Genomic DNA, 23,757 nt, shown 5'->3' with positions numbered 1-23,757 from the left:
CCAATAAGTAATAAGAGACATAGATTACACAGTTATTTGGTAACATCACAAATTTACGATTTGTTGACATTTTTTCTCGGCGTCACTCTGATCCATTTCAGCTAGTCCTCTACTTCACCTCAACGCGTTTCACGTTAAATAATGAATTAGAATAAAGCTGTTAGCTGGTTGGGAGATACAAGCCAACAACATTCTAGGCCCTTATTCTGTATGTGCTAACACTGCAGTTAACGTCAAATATAGGGACGAGATGCAACAATAATTCATCATGCTTTCAGCGTGTAATCTATTCAGTGCTACATTGGCGTTCATCTTATTCTGGACATTAGAGAATATTCAGAGTATTTTGTACGCGAAGTAGAATTAAACATTCCTCAGACGACACTTCACAAGTTTATTTATGGTACACATTGCTGTTTCCTCTTCATTTTTCTCTTTTCTATCCATGGGGTTTCTTGGTCTTCAGCAGAACCAAAAATGAGATAGAAAACGTAAGGTAATGTGGCCATACCCATTGATACGTAGAACACATATTTCCATTGCTGCACCGTTTGCTGTAACAGCGTAAACAAACAATGATTGACATTAAGTCTGAATGTATGTTGAATACATGGTTTAACACATAACCGACAAGAAATATTTGTAACAGCTTGTTAGAACGCTGCCACGACCTGTATGAAATGATTTATTACTAATTTTTGCGTGTTATTGCTAAACAAAAGTCTGCACTTCCAATACAGCCAACTGATCATGAGTCAATCGCCATTTGAAATTGATCCTACGAACGGGTGAAACGGAACGATAATATGAAAATAATTCTGGAGCAAGTTAGTTATTACGCAATGAATAACAATATCAATGAATGTAAGAGTATATTTATAATACGTACAGACAACTGAGATAAAGGTGCGTTAAGTCGAAATAATACTGAATCTCTACACAAATGTGTTATTTACGAGGGTTGACCAGAAAGTAAATTCCGACCGGTCGCGACATGGAAACCACAGTGAAAGCCAGAAACGTTTTATTTGCAACAGTTCTATACACCTTCCACCTACTTCTCACTTAGTCGCTGCTCCAACTTGGTGTTTTGTCGTAGTGTTGTATCAACTTTCCAATATCCTCGTAAAAAAAAGCAGCTGCCTGTGCTTGCGGCCAGTTATCTACACTGGTCTCCCGCTCGTTGTCCGTGGAAAAATTTTGTCTTCATAGCCAGCGGTTCTTGTGAGCAGAGATGAGACTCAGGGCAGCCAATTACGGACTGTACTGTGGGTGGTGAAACACTTCTCATCGGAAACGCTGCATGAGTGTCTTCGTTGCCCCTGCAGTGTGCGGCCGAGAATTGGTATGAAGAAGGAACTGCTCGACAGTTGTGTTATGTGGGCTGCATGCCACAGGAGAAATCTCTAACCAGGCCCTCATACTTGGCGGGAGACGCTATTCCCTACGCATCTTTACGTGCTCACTGTTCACTCAAAACTGAAACGAGCGAAGCGACACGGTCGACGGACATACTAGAAACACTGCCCAACACATCTGTGCAAAGCTTTACCGGATTTTCCCAGTGGTTTCCATTTCTCTTACTTCCTGGAAAGCCCTCGTATATTAGAGAAAGGCACATTAACAATAAATGTGATTCCGTAAGCAGTAAGAAATAAATTGAGTCGCTAATTTTACTGCAAACGCCCAAATTACAGTCTATTCTGAAAGAAATGAAAGAACGATACAAGTCGCCAAAGAAAGGGCAATTTTTTGACGACATTGACCAAAATAAACTTGACAACTTAGCATTTAACTTCGTTTTGTATGAGATGAAATTTATTTCAAAAGCTAAGGCTATTGTAAGTAAAGGGAGTTCGCACGGTTGTCAGATGGGCATAAAAGGAGTCGATACTCCAGAATTTTGCTCCCCAGCCATTTGGCTTGGCGGAGAGCAGTTAGGAAGTAGGGGAGAAAAGGACAGTGACGATAAACTGCTCACTAACAAAGAAGAGCCAGCCACCCCACAATGCAACGTGGAATAGAGAAAGAGAGATAGAAATAGAGAGAGAGAGAGAGAGAGAGAGAGAGAGAGAGAGAGAGGATGGGGAGGGGGGGTCTCCGCCTAAAACTCATTATTGGGTACAAACTTACAAGAATTTAATAAATAAACACGGCTGACCCAAACAGGGTCTGCGAGATATTCACAGGTATTGATCTTTCAGATGAGACATTCGAGCCTCTCGCATAGCGCCAATTGATTGCCAGCTACTCCCGTCTTTCCCAATTTGAGTCAACAACTCAGTCCTTGAATTAACCTTGGGTGGCTCAATTGGATATCACAGGTTCGGTACCTGCGAGTTGCTCTGAGAAGTAATTTTTATGACTGCTGGTTTAGACGCCCCGTAATTTCTATACAGTAGCTTCGCTATCAACGAGAAATTGACTTAAGATGTAACAGGAATGTAAAACAGTACAGTGAATGGCAAATGATGCATGAACTTACTCTGCCAGAAACAAAGGCGCTGGTGACAAGTGGTGTGAGGATACCAGTTAGATTGGAGGCAGTCAGAGCGAGCCCAGCCGCGCTACCGTAGGCCTGCGGGAAGAGGTAGAGGTGGTTCATGTAGGAGCCGCCGTACACGGCGCAGCGGCTAACCATGGTCAGCACGAACAGCACGATGATCACTGTGACGTCACAGTTGACGAGCGTCACTCCCAGCAGGCACAGCGCGCTGCCGATGCACGCTGTGAATGAAGAAACCAAACACCTTCTGTGGCGAAGCTTTCCGAGTGACACTGTGCATTATTTGCTTATGATTATAGGTTTACGGCATGAAGTTATGACTATCTACAGCTATATAACCAATTTAGCATTTTTGTGGTAATATATTGTATGCAGCTAAACTTACTTTTTTTCAAGTTGTTTCACCCCATCTTTGGAAGGTTGTCGGTTTTTATATTCAGGGCTACCGTAGACTGTTCATTCGTTTTCAGAGTTCTATATTTTCCAAAGTATTATATGTACTAATATGCACTAATAGGAGTGTTGCATGAATAGAACCGTAAACTCACTGAGTTTACATTGTAGCGTTACAAGTGCAATGCCTTGTCACAATGGCGACAAAGCAAGGAAAGAATTTTTATGTATTGGATAAAGTGTGATGTTCTCTTACAACAGTGCAGCATACATTTTGAAGGAATTCCGGCAGAAAACCAAAAAAGAGATTCCGGTTGTATTTAAAGTACACTAGTTCCAAGACGCAATGGATACATTCACTGCGCGATGACAGTGGTTATGTCACTAATAACAGTACCATTAAAGCAGAGTTATTAAACATGGTCTTCGGAAATTCGTTCATCAAAGAAAAAGAAGTAAATATTCCAGACAACTGCCAACATCAGTAAATTAGAAGTAGATATGTTCGGAGTAATAAAGCAAAGGCCTCCGCTCCACGGTGTATACCAGTCATGTTCCTTTCAGAGTACACTGCACAATAGCTCCGTACATAACAATCATACACAACCACTCGCTCATCTAAAGATCTGTACCTAAACCCTGGAAAGTTGCACAAATCACACTAATAACCAAGAAAGTAAAATGAGTAATTTGATGAGTTACAGACTCACATTACTAACGTCAATTTTCAGTAGGAATTTGGAAAACATGTTGTGTTTGAACAATATGAATTTCCTCGATGGAAAAGATTTATTGACAAATAACCGAATCAGATTCAGAAATTAGTCACGGTTTCACCATTCTAGCTCTTTATTCTCACTAGGTAATGAGTGCTATTGACAAGGGATCTCAGAGTGATTGAATATTTTTAGATTTCCAGAGGTCTTTTTACACCGTTCCTCGCAAGCAACTTTTAGTCTAATTGCGTACTCATGGAGTATCATCTGTTTTTTAAAGTGGATCCGTGATTTCCTATCATAAAGGTCGCGGTTCGTAGTAATTGACAGAAGGTCATCGAGTAAAACAGAAATAATATCTGGCGTTGACCAAGGAACTGTTATAGTCCCTTTGCTGTTCCTGATCTATGTAAACGATTTAGGAGACAATCTGAGTAGCGCTCTTAGATTATTTGGAGATGATGTTATTTTTTACCGTCTTGTAAAGCAATCAGATGATCAAAACCAATTGCAAGTTCATTTAGACAAGATATCTATGTGGTGCGAAAAGTGGCAATTGACTCTAACTAATAAAAAGTGTGAAGTCATCCACACAAGTATTAAAAGGAATCCGCTAAATTTTGGTTACACGATAAATCACAAAAATCTAAAGGCTGCAAACTCAACCAAATACTTGTTGATTACGATTACGAAGATTTTAAATTCAGATGATCATACAGATCACGTTGTGGGGAAAGTCAACAGAAGCCTGCGACCCATTGGCAGAAGATTAAGAAAATGCAACAGGTCTGCTAAAGAGACTGGTTACTCTACACTTCTCCGCCCTCATTTGGAGTATTGCTGTGCGGTGTGGGTTCCGGGTCAGAAAGATTGACGGAGAACGTCTAAAATGTTCAATGAATGGCAACTCGTTTTGTACTATCGCGAAAGTTCCATTGATACGATCCGCGAATAGGGGTGCAAATCATTAAAACAAAGCCGTTTCTCGTTGCGGTATGATCTTATGAAATTTCAATCACCAACTTTCTCCTCAGAGTGTGAAAATATTTCGATGGCACCTTATACATAGGGAGAATGACCATCGTAATGCCGGACAGAGTGGCCGAGCGGTTCTAGGCGCTACAGTCTGGAACCGCGCGACCGCTACGGTCGCAGGTTCGAATCCTGCATCGAGCATGGATGTGTGTGATGTCCTTAGGTTAGTTAGGTTTAAGTAGTTCTAAATTCTAGGGGACTGATGACCTTAGCAGTTAAGTCCCATAGTGCTCAGAGCCATTAGAACTATTAGAACCATCGTAATAAAGTAAGGAAATGAAACCATATGCTTCTAGAGACATTTTCATTTCCGTATCAACGATGATTTATGTAAGGAGATCGATGTGGCGGATTAAAATTTATACTAAAGCCAGGATTCAATAACACGTTTCGTGTTCACTAGGTAGATGCGCGAACCACTAGGACGGCCTGGCACCGTGGCTTTGCGCAACTGCACAAACTACCCTAGAACACCTCCCTCCTCAATCCATATTTCCATTCAACTTCAACTCGAATGGCAATGCGAAGGCTCTCAGACTGTATGGGAATCGCACCTCCGCATCGAACGAAACGGGGGATCCTATCTGAAACCCAGCCATAGGTGCTTTAATCAGATGAAACTATATGGTTCCACAAAACTTTTCAAGTCCAAACATCTGTGTTGTGTATAGGCAGACCGAAGCAACGAATGGAAGTTTGTACCATGGCTGGGATTCGAATCCGGGTCTGCTGCTCATTAGGCAGATGTGCTAAGCACTTTGCCACCCTGACACAGTTGAAGAGCGTCTGCAATGCTGTTAAATTCAGGGGGAATACGATGTAGGCTGAGGCGTGAATCGGAAATTGGATTGAGGAGGGAGGCATCCTAGGGTAGTGCTTGCAGTGGTACAAAGGCACTGTGCCAGGGTGGCGCCGTGGTTAGTGCATCGGCATAGCGACCCATGTTCGAATCCCAGAACTAGTACAAATTTTCATTCGCCTTTTCAGCCTCCATATATACCACACAGATGTTGAGACTTGAAAAGGTCTCTGGAACCGCATAGTTTCATTCTATTAAAGCATCTATGTCTGGTTTTCAGGGACACTCCCATATTACTTTCACTGTTGAGAGCTATTCTAATAGAGCTGGAGAGCCTCTGCAATGCTCTTAGGGTTTAGGGGGATACCAAGTGGCCTGAGTCGTGAATAGGAATTTGGACTGAGGAGAGAGGCGTGCTAGTGTAGACCGCAGAGTGTGAAAAGCCACAGTGCCACGCTGGCGTAGTGGTTAGCGCATCCGCCTAGTGGGCAGGAGACATAGGTTCGAGTCCCGACCTTGGTAGAAATTTTCGTTCGTCGCTTCAGTCTGTGTATATACAAAATTAGAGAAATCGGAACACGCACGAAAAGATTTAAGTGTTCGTTTATCCTCTGCACTGTTCAAGATGGAACAGTAGATAAATAGCGTGAAGGTGGTTCGATGAGCGCTCTGCCAGGCACTTAATTGTTAAGTTCAGATGTAGATGGAAAAGAACAGCTTTGCAAATACAGCATTGTGTGTTTGTATCAACAATATAGAGACTCTGAGCAACAGCAGTGGACCCAATATTGGGCCTAGGGGAACACCATACGTGATTTATGCCACAATTAGAATTATGTCCCTGGGCTTTATTGGTTGAATTAGTACGTACAACTTTCTGTAGTCTTTTGGTTAAAATGACATTATCCATTGATTGGCTATACTATCAGACACATAAAACTTCAGTTTATGTAGGAGAACACTGTTATTCATACAGATAAATGCCTGCTTAGATAGGACGCAGAAAATACTAGCTGGTGCTATTTTATTATTTAATGCTCGTAAAATATGGCTAGCGAACATGTAAATGCAAAGGAAAGGTTGTCACTGTAAACAGTTAAGTACCGGTCGACCAAGTGTGCCAGATGCAACCGTAGAGAGGGCGAGAGGAAGTTTCGTACACAGCCCCGAACGTATGCGGCTCGAACTTGAGATACGTCAGCCCGCCGTGTGTAAGATTTTGGGACGGCGGTTACATTTCAAACCGTACCATCCGCAGCTCGTACAACAATTAAAGCCGGAAGTTATGGCGGGTGCCTTCAGTTTTACACTTGAGGATGAACATTTCGGCTCAAAGATAATATTCAGTGACGATGCAACCTTCAATTTACCTGTAAGGGTTAATCATCACAATGTGAAAGTATGGGGTACAGGCAGTCCTCGTAAAATTTTGGCGCATGAACGACATTTATTGAAGGTTAATGTTTCCTCTGCAGTGTCACAGACGAAGCTGTATGGGCCGTTTTTCTTCGGAGAAGACTTTGAGGGACACTTCTTATCTCGATAAATTGCAGTTGTGATTGTTTCCACAACTGACTGCTCATTCCGTGGGTTTCATATTCCAACAACACGAGCCACTCCCTCACTGAAGCATCGGTGTTCATCGCTACCGAAACGACAGCTTTCCGCATCGCTGGACTGGACGTTCTGGTGAAGCTGATATGGCTCTGTTTCCTTGGCACTCCAGGCCACCGGACCTAACTCCTTGTGACTTTCTCCTTTGCGGCTTCATTAAAAGCCGTGTTTATGCACTCCATTGCCGAGAGTACTGGAACATCTGAGAGAATGCATCAGTGCTGCTTTGATGACCACTGACAGTATGTTACTACGTAAGTTATGGAACGAACTTGACTGCCGTTTGGACGTGTGTCGTCTGCCCCATAACATTTGTAGCGTGCACAAAGCAAATTTGCTGAGTTTACAATTCTGTTGATGTGTCAGTCACATTTGTACACGTAAACCTTGGAAAACATAGAGCTTTGAAAACGAATGGATCATTTATAGTAACCGTGTATTTTCAATTATTTCACTTTGTGCTCGACGTCCTGTAAGTATTTCTTAAATAAACAGATCAACTTTGGGGCTGAATTCAAACTCATTTGCACGCTCCTTCTATTCAGTACAATTTCGTAAAATAACTTTCGCCAACTCGATTTGAATTAACATCGTAACGTCCCACGTAAATTTAGAATGTCCGCTAGAAGACATTGTTATCCAAATAACTGCCATTTTGCTTTCTGAGAGGACCCTAAGGTTTTCTCCCCCGAGTGCTCCAATAGAATGTACCAAAACGGTTTTACTCTCTGAAGACAAACGAAAAACTGCAGCAACAGATGTGTTATTAGATGTTGATAACTTTGTCACAAAGAAGCAGTAAATGAATAAATATCGATTAGATGAGACAATTTGTATTTAGTTCTAATAAATTACGTTAACACCGAGAATTCAGTTATGTTTCAACACAGTCACGTTGTTTAGAGTCAACAGCGGCACTGAAAAGTTATTATGGAAGACATACTGAGAATAGCAAGCAATACAAAGTATTGGATTTCTACGATAAAGATGAAAAGGAATATCATTAAGAATATGGATTTTAAGAATACGTATTTTCCGAGTGACGGAAGGGGACTGACTATTATAGCGCCAGTTTCAAAAACTGTTCATTGCACATGTAACATGCTTAGTTTTATGAGTGGTCCACAACACCTTGCGCAACATGTTCAGACTGTCCATCTTCTTGAAGGAAGTCATTCTTCTGCAAAGGCTATTCTTTAATTTGAAAGGAAAGGTTTATTTCATAATTTAGCAAATTTAGTAGGAAAATGACTGCCTTCAAGAAATTCACAGCGTCTGTGGACCCATACAGGCAAAAAATTACTGTCCATCTTCTGCGTAAATACAGGTTTCAGCTGCTCCAATGGCTGCTGCCTCCTATGGTCCCGCAAATCGCTCAAGAAGACATATTTCGCTACTAACAGGTACTGCATAAACAACAGCTTTAACATAACCTCCATAGAAAGAGAACCAGTGGGCTTCAATCAGGTTGAGAGCGGGAGGTAAGAAATTCGGTCACTTCTAGCTATCGACTGACCAGGGTAACGTACTCTTACATTGTTGATTATTGTTCGGACTCGCACACATGCAGGGGCGGACTCATACGTGACTTACTTCTCTCGGTAGACTGCTGGTAGTGTACCTTACAAGCATACATGTAAAACGTCGTACAAGGTGTGTTACTAGACTGCCCCTGTATACTTGTCTGGTATAAATAGTTCTATATAAAGTTTAAGTTAGGTTACTGTGCTACCAGCCAAGTGCATAATAATAAATTATACTGCCCTATTATCTTTCGCGGGAAAATACTCTACTGACTGAGGTACCCAAGCACGATTCACGAGCCGCCCTTACGCTTTACATCCGTCATTTCTTCTGTTAAGTTTCGTAGATACGAAAGAGGTACTGGGGGAAGTAGTTTACCTACCTGCTGACATTGTTTTCCAAAATGTTTGAGAAGGTGATGTATTCTAGAATATTATCTCACCTTAGTAACAATAATATCCTCATCAGGTCACAGGTTGCGTTTCAGAAGAGATACTCTAATGAGAATGCTATTTACATGTTCGCTCTCCATATTTTACGAGCACTAAATAATAAAATAGCACCAGCTAGTATTTTCTGCGTCTTATCTAAGCAGGCATTTGTCTGTGTGAATAACAGTGCTGTCTTAGATAAATCGACGTTTCATGTGTCTGATAGTAAAGCCAATTAATGGATAATGTCTAATTTAACCAAAAGAATACAGAAAGTTGTACTTGCTAATTCAACTAATATAGCCCGGGGACGTAATTCTGATTGGGGTATAAATCACGTATGGTGTTCCCCTATGCCCAACATTGGGTCCACTGTTGTTGCTCATATGTGTAAACTATCTTCTGTCTAATACACAACAAGCAGGATTATTTCTTTTTGCAGATGACATTAGTATTTTAATCAGTCGAAGCATATATGCAAAAACAGAAGAAATGGTAAACAGTGTTCTGAACAGTACCACTAACTGGTTTTCTGCCGACAGTCTCTCCCTCTATATTAAAAAGACACAACACGTTCAGTTCTGCACATCTAAAAGTGCGACACCAAAGATAAGTGTAACACATGGTGACGTGATAATAAATAGGGTGGAAACTTCAAAATTCTTAGCTGGCCATACCGATGAGACTTCAAATTGGAAAAATCGCGTTTCGGAACTCCTACAACAACTTAATTCGGCGACATTTGCGCTTAGAGTCATTGCAAATACTGGGGAAAGAGAAATCAGTAAGTTGACATTCCATAATGTCATACGAAAATCAAGATTGGTAAAAAGAAAAATGGCAACTGGATCGTGTCTGTATGGATAAAAATTACCACAAGGAAATCCACAACGTGAATGTTCTGAGAGGCACAGATACTATATCAGATAGTTTACATGATAAAAATAAAAGAAATTAAATTCACCCCACTGATTAAGAAAAAATCCCACCCCCAGAAGAAGAAAACCTACAACCCTCATACATTGATAAGTAATAATAAATCCGAAGGACAAGCAAGGAATATAAAAAAAACAACTGATCTACTGGAAATAGTTCCCTCAGTCGAAAAAAAAAAACAGCTGAACAGGTAGCCCCAATAAATTCAAGGAAAAAACACAAGTCGTGGAACGATGTGTGTGACAAAGCAGTGGCAGACAGACACCAAGCCCAGTTAAGATATCAGAGCCATAAAACAGAAGAATCACGCTTGGAACTCGCAGAACAAAGAATGATAACCTACAAAATAATAAGAAGGCTTAAACCCCAATGTGAAAAAGATATGCTTTTAATGATAGAAACAAATAACATGAAAAGAAAGTCAAGGAATGGCTGCAAAATAATTAGCGGACATATCTACGAAGATATGACCCTCCCATATTAGGATTCAAGTATTAAAATAAAATCATGGCCCTTAGCAGTAGAAAATACAGAAATTTTAGCAAAAACTTTTAACAAATTACTAAACTATGAAGTCCACAAAGAACTACTTCAAATAAACACAGATACCCCTATTAAAACACCAGGAGAAAATATAAACCCACCCACAATGCATAAAGCTTATAAAGTTTTGAAAGAGGCCAAAAATTACAAATATCTGTAGAACTTTGAAAATATGCAGCACGTTACAATATGATCGATATTACCTATAACTGTTTTATCTAACTTCTGTATCTGTTTTTACTTAATGTGACTTCTCTACCAGCAAGCTCTTTGATATAACCTCTGTGTGAATGTTTCATTCATTGTTTATCACCGAAGTGGCGTCAAATCGAAAGACTTGCACCAGGCGAGCGGTCTACCCGACGGGAGGTCCTCCTCACACGCCATTTATTTACCATTTATATGACAGTAATTGACCTGTGGATATAACTTCAAAAGTAATATGCTGTAAAAGAATGAAAATGTAAAACTTTACTTGTAGTACAGGTTCATGCATAGGGAAAGTAGGTTTGTAAGCATGTAAATCTTAAAAGTAAGTCCTTCTGCAACAGAATTGGCAAGGCCTGAATAGAAAATGTGGATCTGGCAGTCGAGCTGCAAGGCTCCTGTGTGGCATGAGTCTGTCGGTGGCCAGCAGGCAAAGTGTACACATCTTGCAAACCGAAAGGGCGACAAGAACTGCAAGATTACATAATATAGCCTTGGATGTGGAAGTAATTTGGCTTATTATTTATACACATTGTACTACCAAAATCCGACGCTAAGAAGAGAATTTTCACACCTTGTAATACAGAAGAGCCTTTTTTGAATAGCACAGGAGATCGACACTGCCACCACCTTCATCTCAAATTATTAACTGAGTATTGTATAATTGCATGGACCAGTTATATGGTTTCTTTCTTCAACAATAAGTTTGTGTTCTGTGTGTTGAGCCACAGTACAACGTCCTTAGTCATTTACCATACAGGGTACTATCCCAAATGCTACGATAATTCTGAACATTCTATTTTACTTAACTGAAAAGCAATTATCTTCCTTAACATAAGCTAATAAACCTTGTAGAGTTCTAAAGTATATTATTATTTAGTGGCAGGCCGGGGTGGCCGAGCGGTTCTAGGCACTACAGTTTGGAACCGCGCGACCGTTACGGTCGCTGGTTCGAATCCTGCTTCGGGCATGGATGTGTGTGATGTCCTTAGGTTAGTTAGGTTGAAGTAGTTCTAAGTTCTAGGGGACTGATGACCTCAGAAGTTAAGTCTCATAGTGCTCAGAGCCATTTGTGCCATTATTTAGTGAGCATAAGTTTTGAAGCACTCCACGTAATTTTCACAGATTGATAGTTAAAGTTTCATCAAAGTACAATTACTAAGAGAATATTTAAAGTAACGAATTTAAAGATCTTTCTTATTAGAAAGTAGTGTTTATTATTTCATGCATTGTATAATTAAGAGTGTTTGTAATATTCTGCAGTCCTTATTATTCCATGTACTACATAGTTAGTAATGTTTCTAATACTGTATTGTGACAATAATGTCCAGCATAGATCTGAGTCTAATGATAGACTAGTGTCCAGGTCCCCAAGCTAACAGTTGAGCCAGATTTAAATTTATGTTGACAGTACTCAAAAAGACCAACTTTCATTCTTATAACTTGTGTGTACTATAGCATGCAAATAGCTACAACTATTCAAACTGTACCAGATTCATGTATCAGATATTTTTACGATATATTTTGTAGGCTTGTTTTTTGATTTCTAGTTTCTTGAATGTTGTTAGCTAGTAAAACTAAGTCCCAAGCAATTTAAGTTTATTTGATTTTTCTTAGTTCCAATTCTTATGTTTTTAGGATTTTCCTTATACCATACTGTAACCATGTACTCCAGGGCGCAGCGGAAAGGTAATGGCCAAAAACCATCTCCCTGTCTTAATCCTGTTTTAATCGTAAACAGTTCAGATATTTCTCTTCTGAACTTTACTTTAGATTTGTTGTTTGTCAGAGTTAAGTTTATCATTTTTATAAATTTCGCCATTGAAGATCGTTGGATGTTATCATAAGCTGTTTTGAAATTTACAAAGGTTATGACTTGTTGTTTTTATCTTTTTTATAGTAATCCATTGCCAATTTCAAAGTCATTATCTGTTCTGGACAGCTTCTCTGGTTCTAAATCCTCCTTGGTATTCTTCTACTTCCAGTTCAAGTTGATTTTTACAACGATTATATAAAATTCTTGACATGACTTTATGTGTGATATCCATAGGGAAATTCTTCTTTTTTGCGTAATGAATGGTTTATAGCTGTGGTCTAGTATTCTAGTAGTTCTTCTTTGTCCCACATTTTCACAATGCTTTGTTGTAATGATATCTTTACTGGTTCTGCTTATAACACGAATGGCTATTACTAAATTAGCTTCACACTGATAACATTACTCCCTTGGAAGGATACTTGCTTGACTGTGGTAGTGCATAAAAGGTGTCAAACTATTTTTGTTTCTCTAAAGATTTCTATAGAAGGGAAGCAGTAGCAGAACAAACAGGAATCGTACCAAGATTCTTTATTAGTAATCCAGTAAACTCTAATTATGTAGAAGGAAACGGTCACCAGGCCTAATTAGGAAACGTTGTGCCAAGTGTTAGCATGGTTCATGTAGAACATTAACTTTTGCAATTTCACACTGAAATTCTGCTTTGGTGATAAGATGCAAGGCAGTAGCGCAGTTTAACAAGTAATGTATAGCAATTTGACATGAATTATACAGGAAGAGCATTAATGCGTTTAGGCAACAACAGGCTCTCAATGACACTTTCTATCTGTTTAACACAGCAGGAAGCTAATGACCGTTATAGCTAAATGATTACTATTGGTGGAGCTCTACTAACTTGGACAAGTGGTTCTTTTGTCAGTTTAATTATAGGAAACAACTAACATTGAAGTAGCTATGAAGTAATTGTACCTTTCGTGCTAATTATTGTTTGTATTCTCTAGGAACATTCACTTCCTTATACTATTTAGCAAGTTTGGAACATGAAGCATAAGTAGCAGGGATAAAGGAAATCGGGGATAGAAAAAGAGCTAGAATTAACCGTGGGTGATTTGCAAAAAAATACAGAAAATTTAATGGACAGAAAAAGAAGATTTAAACCAAGAACAGACAAACGACAAACAGTTACAAGGTATTTAGAGATGAGGAACGATAAAAAGATCAGAACAAATGAAAACATAGTAGGTAATTTGGAAAGAATACCCGTTGAAATAGATCACCAATAAATGATTGACTGAAGTGCTCCAATGGACCCTTGAATGCAGAAGAAGAAGATGATGATGATGAATGTTCTCAGGTAACTCATCTTTAAGAAAGAAAATCTTGATTGCTCAATAACGTTCTGTAACGATAATATGTATTCCCCACTCACGATCATCTTATAGACATCTATTTAAGAAGTTGGATATAATGAGTACTGCTTCACAGTTTGTTGTAAATAACTCATTGCAGTTTAAATTGAACAATGATGTACATAATTAAAATACCAGAAGGAAAAAGAGATTATTACTCCACATTAAGGTGCAATAGACATTGCCCAAAAAGTGGTTGCAACTAAAATTTTTGATTACTTACACAGTGACATAAAATATCTGACAGATGACAAAGTAAAATTTGAAAACAAACTGAAAAAAATGCCTTGACAGGTCCTTCTATTCCGTAGAAGAATTTCTATTATTGTAATGCGGAAAAGGTAGAGGGTGAGAATTAATAGCTTCTTCTTCTTTTTTAAAAAATTCCTTATAAATGACAACATGTGACCATATTAACAAATTAATTTGGGATGTGAATGTAAAATGACTCGTTCCTCACCATTAAGATATATCGTGGAAAAGATCTATGGAACATGAAACTAACTGACCAACAAAAGCTCTGAGTGTGGATCATGAATTTTGACTGGACATCTCAATCGGTAGAGCACTTGCCCGTGAAATGCAGAGATTCCAAGTTCGAGTTCTCGTCGGGCAAACAGTGCCAGTAAATTTCACCCAGATTGCAGTTACCAAGTGTCAAGCGGAAAGAGAATTTGTTTCTCTATTAAACGAACAAGTGACTCAGTCATTCGTCCATTCTCTTTTAGGGCTTGTAATATTCGCATAATTTTTTTTCCAGAACCTTTTAGTATCACAATATATCTGATTTCTCGCCAGTTGCTCCTTTAATCACCCGACCAGTAATCGAGATCTTTAACGCGTGATAACGCAATGCCACCCAGAGTAGTGGAATTACTGACAGAAGGAACTTTGATCATAAGAGTTTCGGCGGCATTCTAAATGATGCAAACCTTTGAAACAAGCGTCATGGCAGTCTGACATACAGTTGCGCAACAATTGTTTCATCCCTGGCAGATTAAAGTACAGATGACGTATTTATGCCTCAGTGTCCGGATTTCCGGCATATCAATACTGTGCTCAAGGTTCAAAAATGGTTCAAATGGCTCTAATCACTATTGGACTTAACATCTGAGGTCATCAGTCCCATAGAGTTAGAACTACTTAAACCCAACTAACCTAAGGACATCACACACATCCATGCCCGAGGCAGGAGTCCAACCTGCGACTGTAACAGCAGCGCGGTTCAAGGACCGAAGCGCCTAGAACCGCTCGGCCACACGGGCCGGCTGTGCTCATGGTTATGCTCAGATTCCAACTACGCTCTATCACGAAGAGGGTATAGCGTCGGATTCATTTTGTAACTGCCCAAAGAGACGTATGATATTTGTGTACGAACTACTCTTGTTGAAAAAGTGTGTCTGGACTCTAATTCTTGAAGAGAAGGTTTAAATCCCGCGAGACCTCCCAGATTTAAGTTATATGTAGTTTCTCAAAAATCGATTAATTCAAATGCAATGACATGGCTGATAGCATATCCGTCCTTATGCTAGTAATCCGATTTTAATTAATTTAGTGGGTCGTCTTTCTTACTTCCTCAAAGATGCTGGCTCATAAGACCTAACACACGAGTTCGTAGAATGTCTGTGACATTTCACTCAGCCATCAAAGTTTAGGGAATCACTACCAGAGCTCATTGCCTGAATTCATATCTGGTAATGGCCCTAACCACAAGTTCCCATGTAACACATATGTTTACTCCACAACATCGCCAGCTTATGCCATTCCCACACCCCCCGTCCATCCAGCTGATCGCTGTCATGCTTGCACTCGATCATAATCAGTGGCAATGTTCAACCCAAGTCCTGGAAAATTAAGCTACATTCTTCGTCAGCTGTCCAGATCTCATGGTTACGAGAGCACAATAGTTGTAATGGCTTTCACTCTACTACTGTTATGACGGTGGACTACGTACATGACGTTGAACCCCAAGTAAAGCCATTGCAAGCCGCCATCCAAGGCTCCAGTATACATAGAGTCATAGTCCAATATCTGTCTCCATATCCCAGGCTTCCGCAGCTGTGTGATATGCAGTTTAGTGATCATTTGGTGCTCAAGGTCTTGGTAGACCCTCACGTCGTTTGGTGCTGTTATAAACCAATGGATCCCACATTTGGGCACAGTGAGAACTAATGCGTAGATGATCAAGTGCTCAGTTCGAATACCCACTTCTCTGTGCCTGACCTAACATTTCATTGTTGTAGTAATTTTTTCCGTTAAATGCATCTTGTCCTGACTGGAGGAAGTCCTTTAAAATGGTTCAAATGGCTCTGAGCATTATGGGACTTAACTTCTAAGGTCATCAGTCCCCTAGAACTTAGAACTACTTAAACCTAACTAATCTAAGGACACCACACACATCCATGCCCGAGGCAGGATTCGAACCTGCGACCGTAGCAGTCGCGCGGTTCCAGACTGTAGCGCCTTTAACCGCTTGGCCACTCCGGCCGGCGAAGTCCTTTCGATGGAGCGAAAACAGGAGGAATCTTCACATGCTTTGGAGGAGCTGCTGGTCACTCAGAACACAGGTCGCACCCAGTTGGATAGCATGCGAGCCTTTCACGGCTTATTCTTCTTGCTCAGCCTGTGCAGACAGTCAGTAGCGGAACGGAAGACTGGTGTCCCCTACAGCAGAACGAAAACCACTGGTGGAAGTGGCGAGAACTCTGCTCGTTAGTAATCTTTGGGTGGAGTCCTCAGCTGTCCACTTGCCATTATCCTGCTGTGTGTGGTCTCCAGACACGTTTCCTTAAGCAAAATATATAGCCGCTCGTATGCCTGAAAGTTTCCAGACTTATGTATTCAGGGACTTATTAAATCACATTTTCCGATGAGTATGACAGTTGATTTTTTCAAATAGCCCATTAGCTTTATGTGTGTAATCTATCATTTTGTGTGATCTGGGGTCATGTATTCAGCATCAGTTCATTTTGCATCCACGGAGCTCCTGATGAGCAAGAGGTCATGTTCACACTACAATCGGCTTCAGGAACCTTTATCATTACCATCATTCCTGATTATGTACGGTATAACGGTACAGCCTCCCCCAAGATTCATATGAACTGTCTGATTCCACCTTTTTTATATGCATTTGGATAGTTATCGGACAATTCAGTGCTTCCTAAGGCCTTGTACACGTGTTTTTATATATGTCCAATATATATGTCCAATTTGCTATAACACTTGATATTCATTGTCAAAGCATGTAGAATATTCTGGAAGGACGTGCGTTGTCGTGATTGTCAATAGATTGTTGTCATTAATAAAATTATGTACATATGCTAAATTAAATATCTAATCAAAGAAATTGAAGAAATAAATATTCAGCAACAGACAATAAGAAGCTGTGGAAGTGTTGGCATAAATAACTAACACCTCTAATTAACATAATTGCAATTTATTAATGAGTAAACACAGAGAATCTCATTGTCTTGAGAAACAGCTTTAAAGTTATTACCAAGCAATATATTTTCATTTGTTATCTATTTTTATGTCCTCCTCTGTAATTAATATTCTTTGTAACTACATTTATAATTAACTCTCCAACTGTTTACATCACACAACTTTCCTATTTACAGAATTTTAGGCCTTGTATGAAATTTTATGTATGTAATAGAATAAAGCAGGAGTTCTGAACTACCATTGAATGTTAGTAACCAAATCCAAACTGTAATTAATTACATAACTAAAATAATACAAGAGGCATTATTGTAATTGAAGTTCAGATTGATTTTCTTATGTAAACTATAGATATTACCACAAAAGATTAAGTTATTTGATATTGTACTTTATACCTTATTCGGCTGTAACATCAGTTTCTTTACGTTTTGTTAATTATAATTGATGCATGGAAATTGTACAAAATTAATAATGAGTTATTTTGAAATTTATTGTTAAAATCCTATATAAAGCGAAACAGCGATGCTGCCCAAAGAGACTCAGTCAGTCAGTTTAGAAGTTAGTTTTGGAAGTCAAAGAGATCAGTGAAGTCTGTCTGTGTTTTGTTTACGTGACGAGTGTGCAGTTCGGTTGTAAATTGTTGTTCTTCTTGTGGTCTTCAGTCCTGAGACTGGTTTGATGCAGCTCTCCATGCTACTCTATCCTGCGCAAGCTTCTTCATCTCCCAGTACCTACTGCAACCTACATCCTTCTGAATCTGCTTAGTGTATTCATTTCTTGGTCTCCCTCTACGATTTTTATCCTCCACGCTGCCCTCCAGTACTAAATTGGCGATCCCTTGATGCCTCAGAACATCTCCTACCAACCGATCCCTTCCTCTAGTCAAGTTGTGCCACAAAATCCTCTTCTCCCCAATTCTATTCAGTACCTCCTCATTACTTATGTGATCTACCCGTCTAATCTTCAGCATTCTTCTGTAGCACCACATTTCGAAAGCTTCTATTATCTTCTTGTCCAAACTAGTTATCGTCCATGTTTCACGTCCATACATGGCTACACTCCACACAAATACTTTCAGAAACGACTTCCTGACATTTAAATCTATACTCGATGTTAACAAATTTTTCTTCTTCAGAAACGCTTTACTTGCCATTGCCAGTCTACATTTTATATCCTCTCTACTTCGACCATCATCAATTATTTTGCTACCCAAATAGCAAAACTCCTTTACTACTTTAAGTGTCTCATTTCCTAATCTAGTTCCCGCAGCATTCCATTATCCTTGTTTTGCTTCTGTTGATGTTCATCTTATACCCTCATTTCATATTGTAAATTAATGTAAATAAATTTTGTGAAGCATGAAAATTTCGTATTCATTCATCAATGGCGAGGCAGGTGAAATTTAAGTTAAGTGTAACGATCCGAGGAGAACGTTACAACGGGTCAGTAATTTGGTCGCTGTTAACGACTTTACTGATAACAGCAAATTTAGTAATTTACGCATAAACTTATGTTAATAACGTTTCAAGTACAGCTTACCTACGGCATCCCAAATTCTCATGGTAGTAATAACACGCATGCCTTTTTCGGTAAATTTTTGCGTTAGGAAACTGTATACGCTGCAACTGATCCACCCAAAGAGATACGGCAGCGCCGATATGAGACCAGCCTGTAACAGAAACAGGATAGCGTGTTGACATAATTTCTGCATTTACCGTAGCGGCCGCGTAATTTAAGTGCAGATATACTCACATCATCAATGTCATAGTGGAGAATATTCCCCACATATGTCGGTAGCTCTGAAAGCAACGTGAAGGACACCCATCCTGTTCCAAACATGATAAATGCGTGTACCCACATTGGTGCACTCGTCAGTATCATTGGCCAAGGGTTTCCGATGAGGTCGTCCTGTACATTTAAATTTGTATTATGGTTCTGATTATTGTTTTGGCAATTATAGATATTAAAAAAATGCTAAAGTACTGACGTTCATGAAACAAAAATGGAAAATAACGCATTTGAACATTTCACTACGAATTTGTAATTTAAAGTCCTCTTAGATGTTCTGTGGTTATACGCAAGCACACCACACACACGCACACTAGCTAACATGCTATTACAGTTTCTTGATTTCTGTTTCTCTTCCCAACTATGAGTTCATTAGTAGTAAACTGTTAATGTGTCATGCTGATAAACAGTTATTGCATGTTGAATAAAAGTTTTGGTACACTTGTAAGTAGGCTGTTTATGTTTTCTTATTGGCATTGTTACATAGTGCTCTGTATGAAAATCACTGGCTGTGCTGTGTGCAGTCTGTGGCTAGTTTGCATTGTTGTCTGCCATTGTAGTGTTGGGCGGCGGCAGCTGGATGTGAACAGCGCGTAGTGTTGCGCAGTCGGAGGTGAGCCGCCAGCAGTGGTGGATGTGGGGAGAGAGATGGCAGAGTTTTGAAATTTGTAAGACTGGATGTCATGAACTGCTATATATATTATGACTATTAAGGTAAATAAATTGTTTGTTCTCTATTAAAATCTTTGATTTGCTAACTATGCCTATCAGTAGTTAGTGCCTTCCGTAGTTTGAATCTTTTATTTAGCTGGCAGTAGTGGCGCTTGCTGTATTGCAGTAGTTCGAGTAACGAAGATTTTTGTGAGGTAAGTGATTTGTGAAACGTATAGGTTAATGTTAGTCAGGGCCATTCTTTTGTATGGCAGCTATGCGGGAGGTGAGAAAATTTAGATTTCATAGCCGAGTGGCTGCTCATAAGCCACACATCACGCCGGTAAATGCCAAACGACGCCTCGCTTGGTGTAAGGAGCGTAAACATTGGACAACTGAACAGTGGAAAAACGTTATGTAAAGTGACGAATTACGGTCTGCAATGTGGCGATCCGATTGCAGGGTGTGGGTATGGCGAATGCCCGGTGAACGTCATCTGCCAGCATATGTAGTGCCAACAGTAAAATTCGGAGGCGGTGGTGTTATAGTGTGGTCATGTTTTTCATGGAGGGGGCTTGCACCCCATAGCACAAGCCTACATTGATGTTTTAAGCACCTTCTTGGTTCCCACTGTTCGGGGATGGCGATTGCATCTTTTAACACTATCGAGGACCTGTTGATAATGCACGGCCTGTGGTGTAATGGTTACACGACAATGACATCCATGTAATGGATTGGCCTGCACGGAGTCCTGACCTGAATCCTATAGAACACCTTTGGGATGTTTTGGAACGCCGTCTTCCTGCCAGGACACAACGACTGACATCAGTACCTCTCCTCAGGGCAGCACTCCATGAAGAATGGGCTGCCATTCACCGAGAAACCTTCCAGCACCTGAGTGAACGTATGCCTGCGAGAGTTGGAAGCTGTCATCAAGGCTAAGGGTGCGCCAACACCAAACTGTATTCCAACATTACCGATGGAGTGCGCCACCAACTTGTGAGTCATTTTCAGCCAGGTGTCCGGATACGTTTGATCACATAGTGTGTATTGTGTTCCTGCGTAGCGTGCTTGTGATATATAAAATTCACGTGATTTTTAAACAGTTCACTTATATTTTGTGAGATATAATGCTAATGTTTGAGAGGCTAAAGGATTTGATTAAGGATTGTGTTGTGTATCATGTATATTATTTATTATCTTTATAATCTTGAAATATTCATGCATTTCTTATGTTACTGAAATTATAATGTCATCTTTATACGTTGTGTAAACAGTATGTGGACGTTACTTATTTGTGATGTCATGTACAGTATAAATCAGCAAAACTCGTAGGTGTGCTAAAAGCTTTAACAAAAATCTACATATATTCTTCTGTAGCTATTATGTTCCACCACACTATCGCAAAAGATAATTAAGAACGCAGTGTTACGTTCAAAGATACATGTTTCCGGAGTATTGACATCGCAATGAAGTCCTTACATAAAAACTGACGTGCTGATGATGCTGTGACGTGGAAATGCACGTTAGCGTAGTAAAAAACGCTATTGAAAAGACAGTAGATGAGTTTTATTATTAAGTTATCCATTCAAAACACTGGTTTTGCTTAGAATAACCACTATCGCTACCATGAAAAATGAAATAGATGATTTACCCAACAAACCAATTTTGTGAAAGCCTGTACTGTCCCAACCAACTGCACTCAGCGTCTGAAGCGCCTTCCGATTCCTATCGCTGGTTGCGAATTATTTATAATAAGTTCACTGAGATTTTGTTCCAGACTGTATGGCAGGGGTTGGACTTAGAAGAATCCGATGTAGTTGACACTTAGGCCGACAAGATCGCCTCTGCACCACAAGACTTAAGCTCAGGGAAGAATACGAAGTATTATAACCATATGAAGACACTTTGTTGATAGGGAATGTGCCACGGGGTGCTTACACTAGTAGTAATCGCATGTCCCACTTTATGATATCCTCCTCAGATCCCCGAGATTCCTGCCGAGTTCCGTACTTTAACCCACTCAGTAGCCTACTTTTCAGCCAAGCAAGTGAAGAGCAGGCGGCCCACTATCAGAAGTTGTTCTCGACATGTCCTGTCGGTGGGTTCCATGAAGCACATTCGTGGAGTCCTTCCTAGTCCCTCTGAGGACTCGTCAGTGGGACGCCACAGTGATAGAGTTTTCTGGTGCCAGGTGTGGCGTTGGTTTTAGTACCATTGGGTGGAGGAATCGGCTAAATAGAGTACAGGAATAGGCCGAGGGGCGTCGCACCTCGCCATCATGCAGCGAGAGGGGCATCGCAAGGCACACCACAGCAGCCAAAAGGCCTCACACCGCAGAATACCGCGCCTCCACCGTGAGCGCAGCGCTCACCTCACACAGTGCAAGAAACAAGGACAGTAGAGATGGGAAACGACGCTGAAGTAAACTCAAATGAGAACAGGCTGCACCTGATTTACAGAGAGACTACTAAACGAGTGCCTCATAAATTTGATGGAGATAGGGAAAAAATTATCAGAATTTGTGGATAACTGTGATAAGGACTTTAATCTAGTAGACCCTAATGCTAAGCAAGTATTTCTAAGATTTATTATTGGGCAGATAACGGGCTCTGCCCCTCGGTAAATTATTAGTTAGGGACCACATAGAAATTTGGTCCGATGTGAGGGCAATTTTATTAGAAATCTATGAGAGTAAAGCCACTATTGATTACAACGTGTGTACGATGTTCAGTAGTAGGGAAGGGAAGGAGGAAAGTGTGGCTCATTGGGGCTCTCGTGTGGACACCATGCAATTTCATTTCAGGTAAGCGATGAAGAGGGTTATGGAAGCTGAAGAGGTTGCGGGGAACAAGGTTTTGATGGGGAAGTTAGGGCGAGCCATATTCGTTCAGGGGTTATACGATGACAGGATCAAGGCTGTAGTACGGGCTCAAGGAAAAGGAATAACACTATCCGAAGCCATTGATTTACCGGCTACAGAAGAGTGCGTGATAACGTCTGAAAGAGATAAGCGCTGAATAGTAAATGTAAACTGGCCAGAGAAAAGGGCCACAGTGAAGTGTTTCAGTTGTGGTAAGGAAGGGCACATAGTGCGAGAATGCAGGCGGAAATATACTGTCCGCCAGACAGACACTGTACGGGAGGGCTCCCAAAAATCAGAATGTAGTCGGCTGCCCATAAAGGAAATAGATATCCGAGAATTCAAAGGGAACCCAATACATCACCATGTGACAGCAAAATTTTAACATAAATGCCCTGACCCAGGAAAAATGAACTAAGAGGTTTCAGGTAACAGCACTGAACACTTGCAAAAGAAATGATGAACTATCTGTTAATAGTCCTGATTTGAAAGTGTATGAGAGTGACTTAGAACTTGTAGAAACCTGTTCTGATGGGCTCAAGATCTGCCCTGCAGCTCTTGTCTTGTAGGCAATGAAAGTGACCCATATGCCGCCTCTGCTATAGCAGAATCGTAACTAATTACTCCATATCTTGTTATATTGTAGCAAAACTGTAACAAACTGCTTATGTTACAGTGGAATTGAAACAAAATACCTCATGTTACATCAAAACTGTAACAAACAGTGAAACTGTAACAAAATGCACCACGTCAATGGAAAATTGTAAAAATGTTACATCATAATACAGAAAAATCGTCCCTCATGCTACAGCAAAATTATAACAAAATGTTTCAGGTATTTCAAGTTACTTAGTGCAGTTCTGTCCCACTGCTTCCATTACCGCCATTACTTTAGGAACATATTAAGCCTAGCTGTCACCTTTGTGGCACAGATAAACCACAATCATCATTAATTAAATTTAGTTATTCTCCCTACATCACATTTAGAAATAGGGGTTAGCTATGAGCTATGTATGATGCTGTTAGATGCAGTATCTCTATGCTCCTCATCTCTGTACTCTCGTTCAAAGTCTGTGGGATCCAATAATATGTATTCTTAACATCAACACAACAGTAGAAACCGCACTGCC

The 23,757-nt window shown here is 40.1% G+C and overlaps 1 protein-coding gene across 1 annotated transcript in view; it reads right to left on the bottom strand.

Moving 5' to 3' along the window:
• Positions 1 to 398: 398 nt before the first annotated feature.
• The window catches only part of LOC124805724 (sialin-like), an 89,512-nt gene continuing 66,153 nt past the window's right edge, over positions 399 to 23,757 (bottom strand). Inside the window, exons 6-8 of the mRNA XM_047266294.1 lie at positions 19,041 to 19,233; positions 2,486 to 2,727; positions 399 to 554 (exon numbers count right to left, since the gene is read on the bottom strand). Of these exons, the coding sequence (XP_047122250.1) occupies positions 399 to 554; positions 2,486 to 2,727; positions 19,041 to 19,233 (591 nt within the window). The remainder of the gene's footprint in view (positions 555 to 2,485; positions 2,728 to 19,040; positions 19,234 to 23,757) is intronic.

Source organism: Schistocerca piceifrons, chromosome 7 (genome assembly GCF_021461385.2).
Source record: "Schistocerca piceifrons isolate TAMUIC-IGC-003096 chromosome 7, iqSchPice1.1, whole genome shotgun sequence".
NCBI lineage: Eukaryota > Metazoa > Arthropoda > Insecta > Orthoptera > Acrididae > Schistocerca > Schistocerca piceifrons.
The sequence above is the reverse complement of the archived record's forward strand: the minus strand, read 5'-3'. Positions and strand labels throughout refer to the sequence as shown.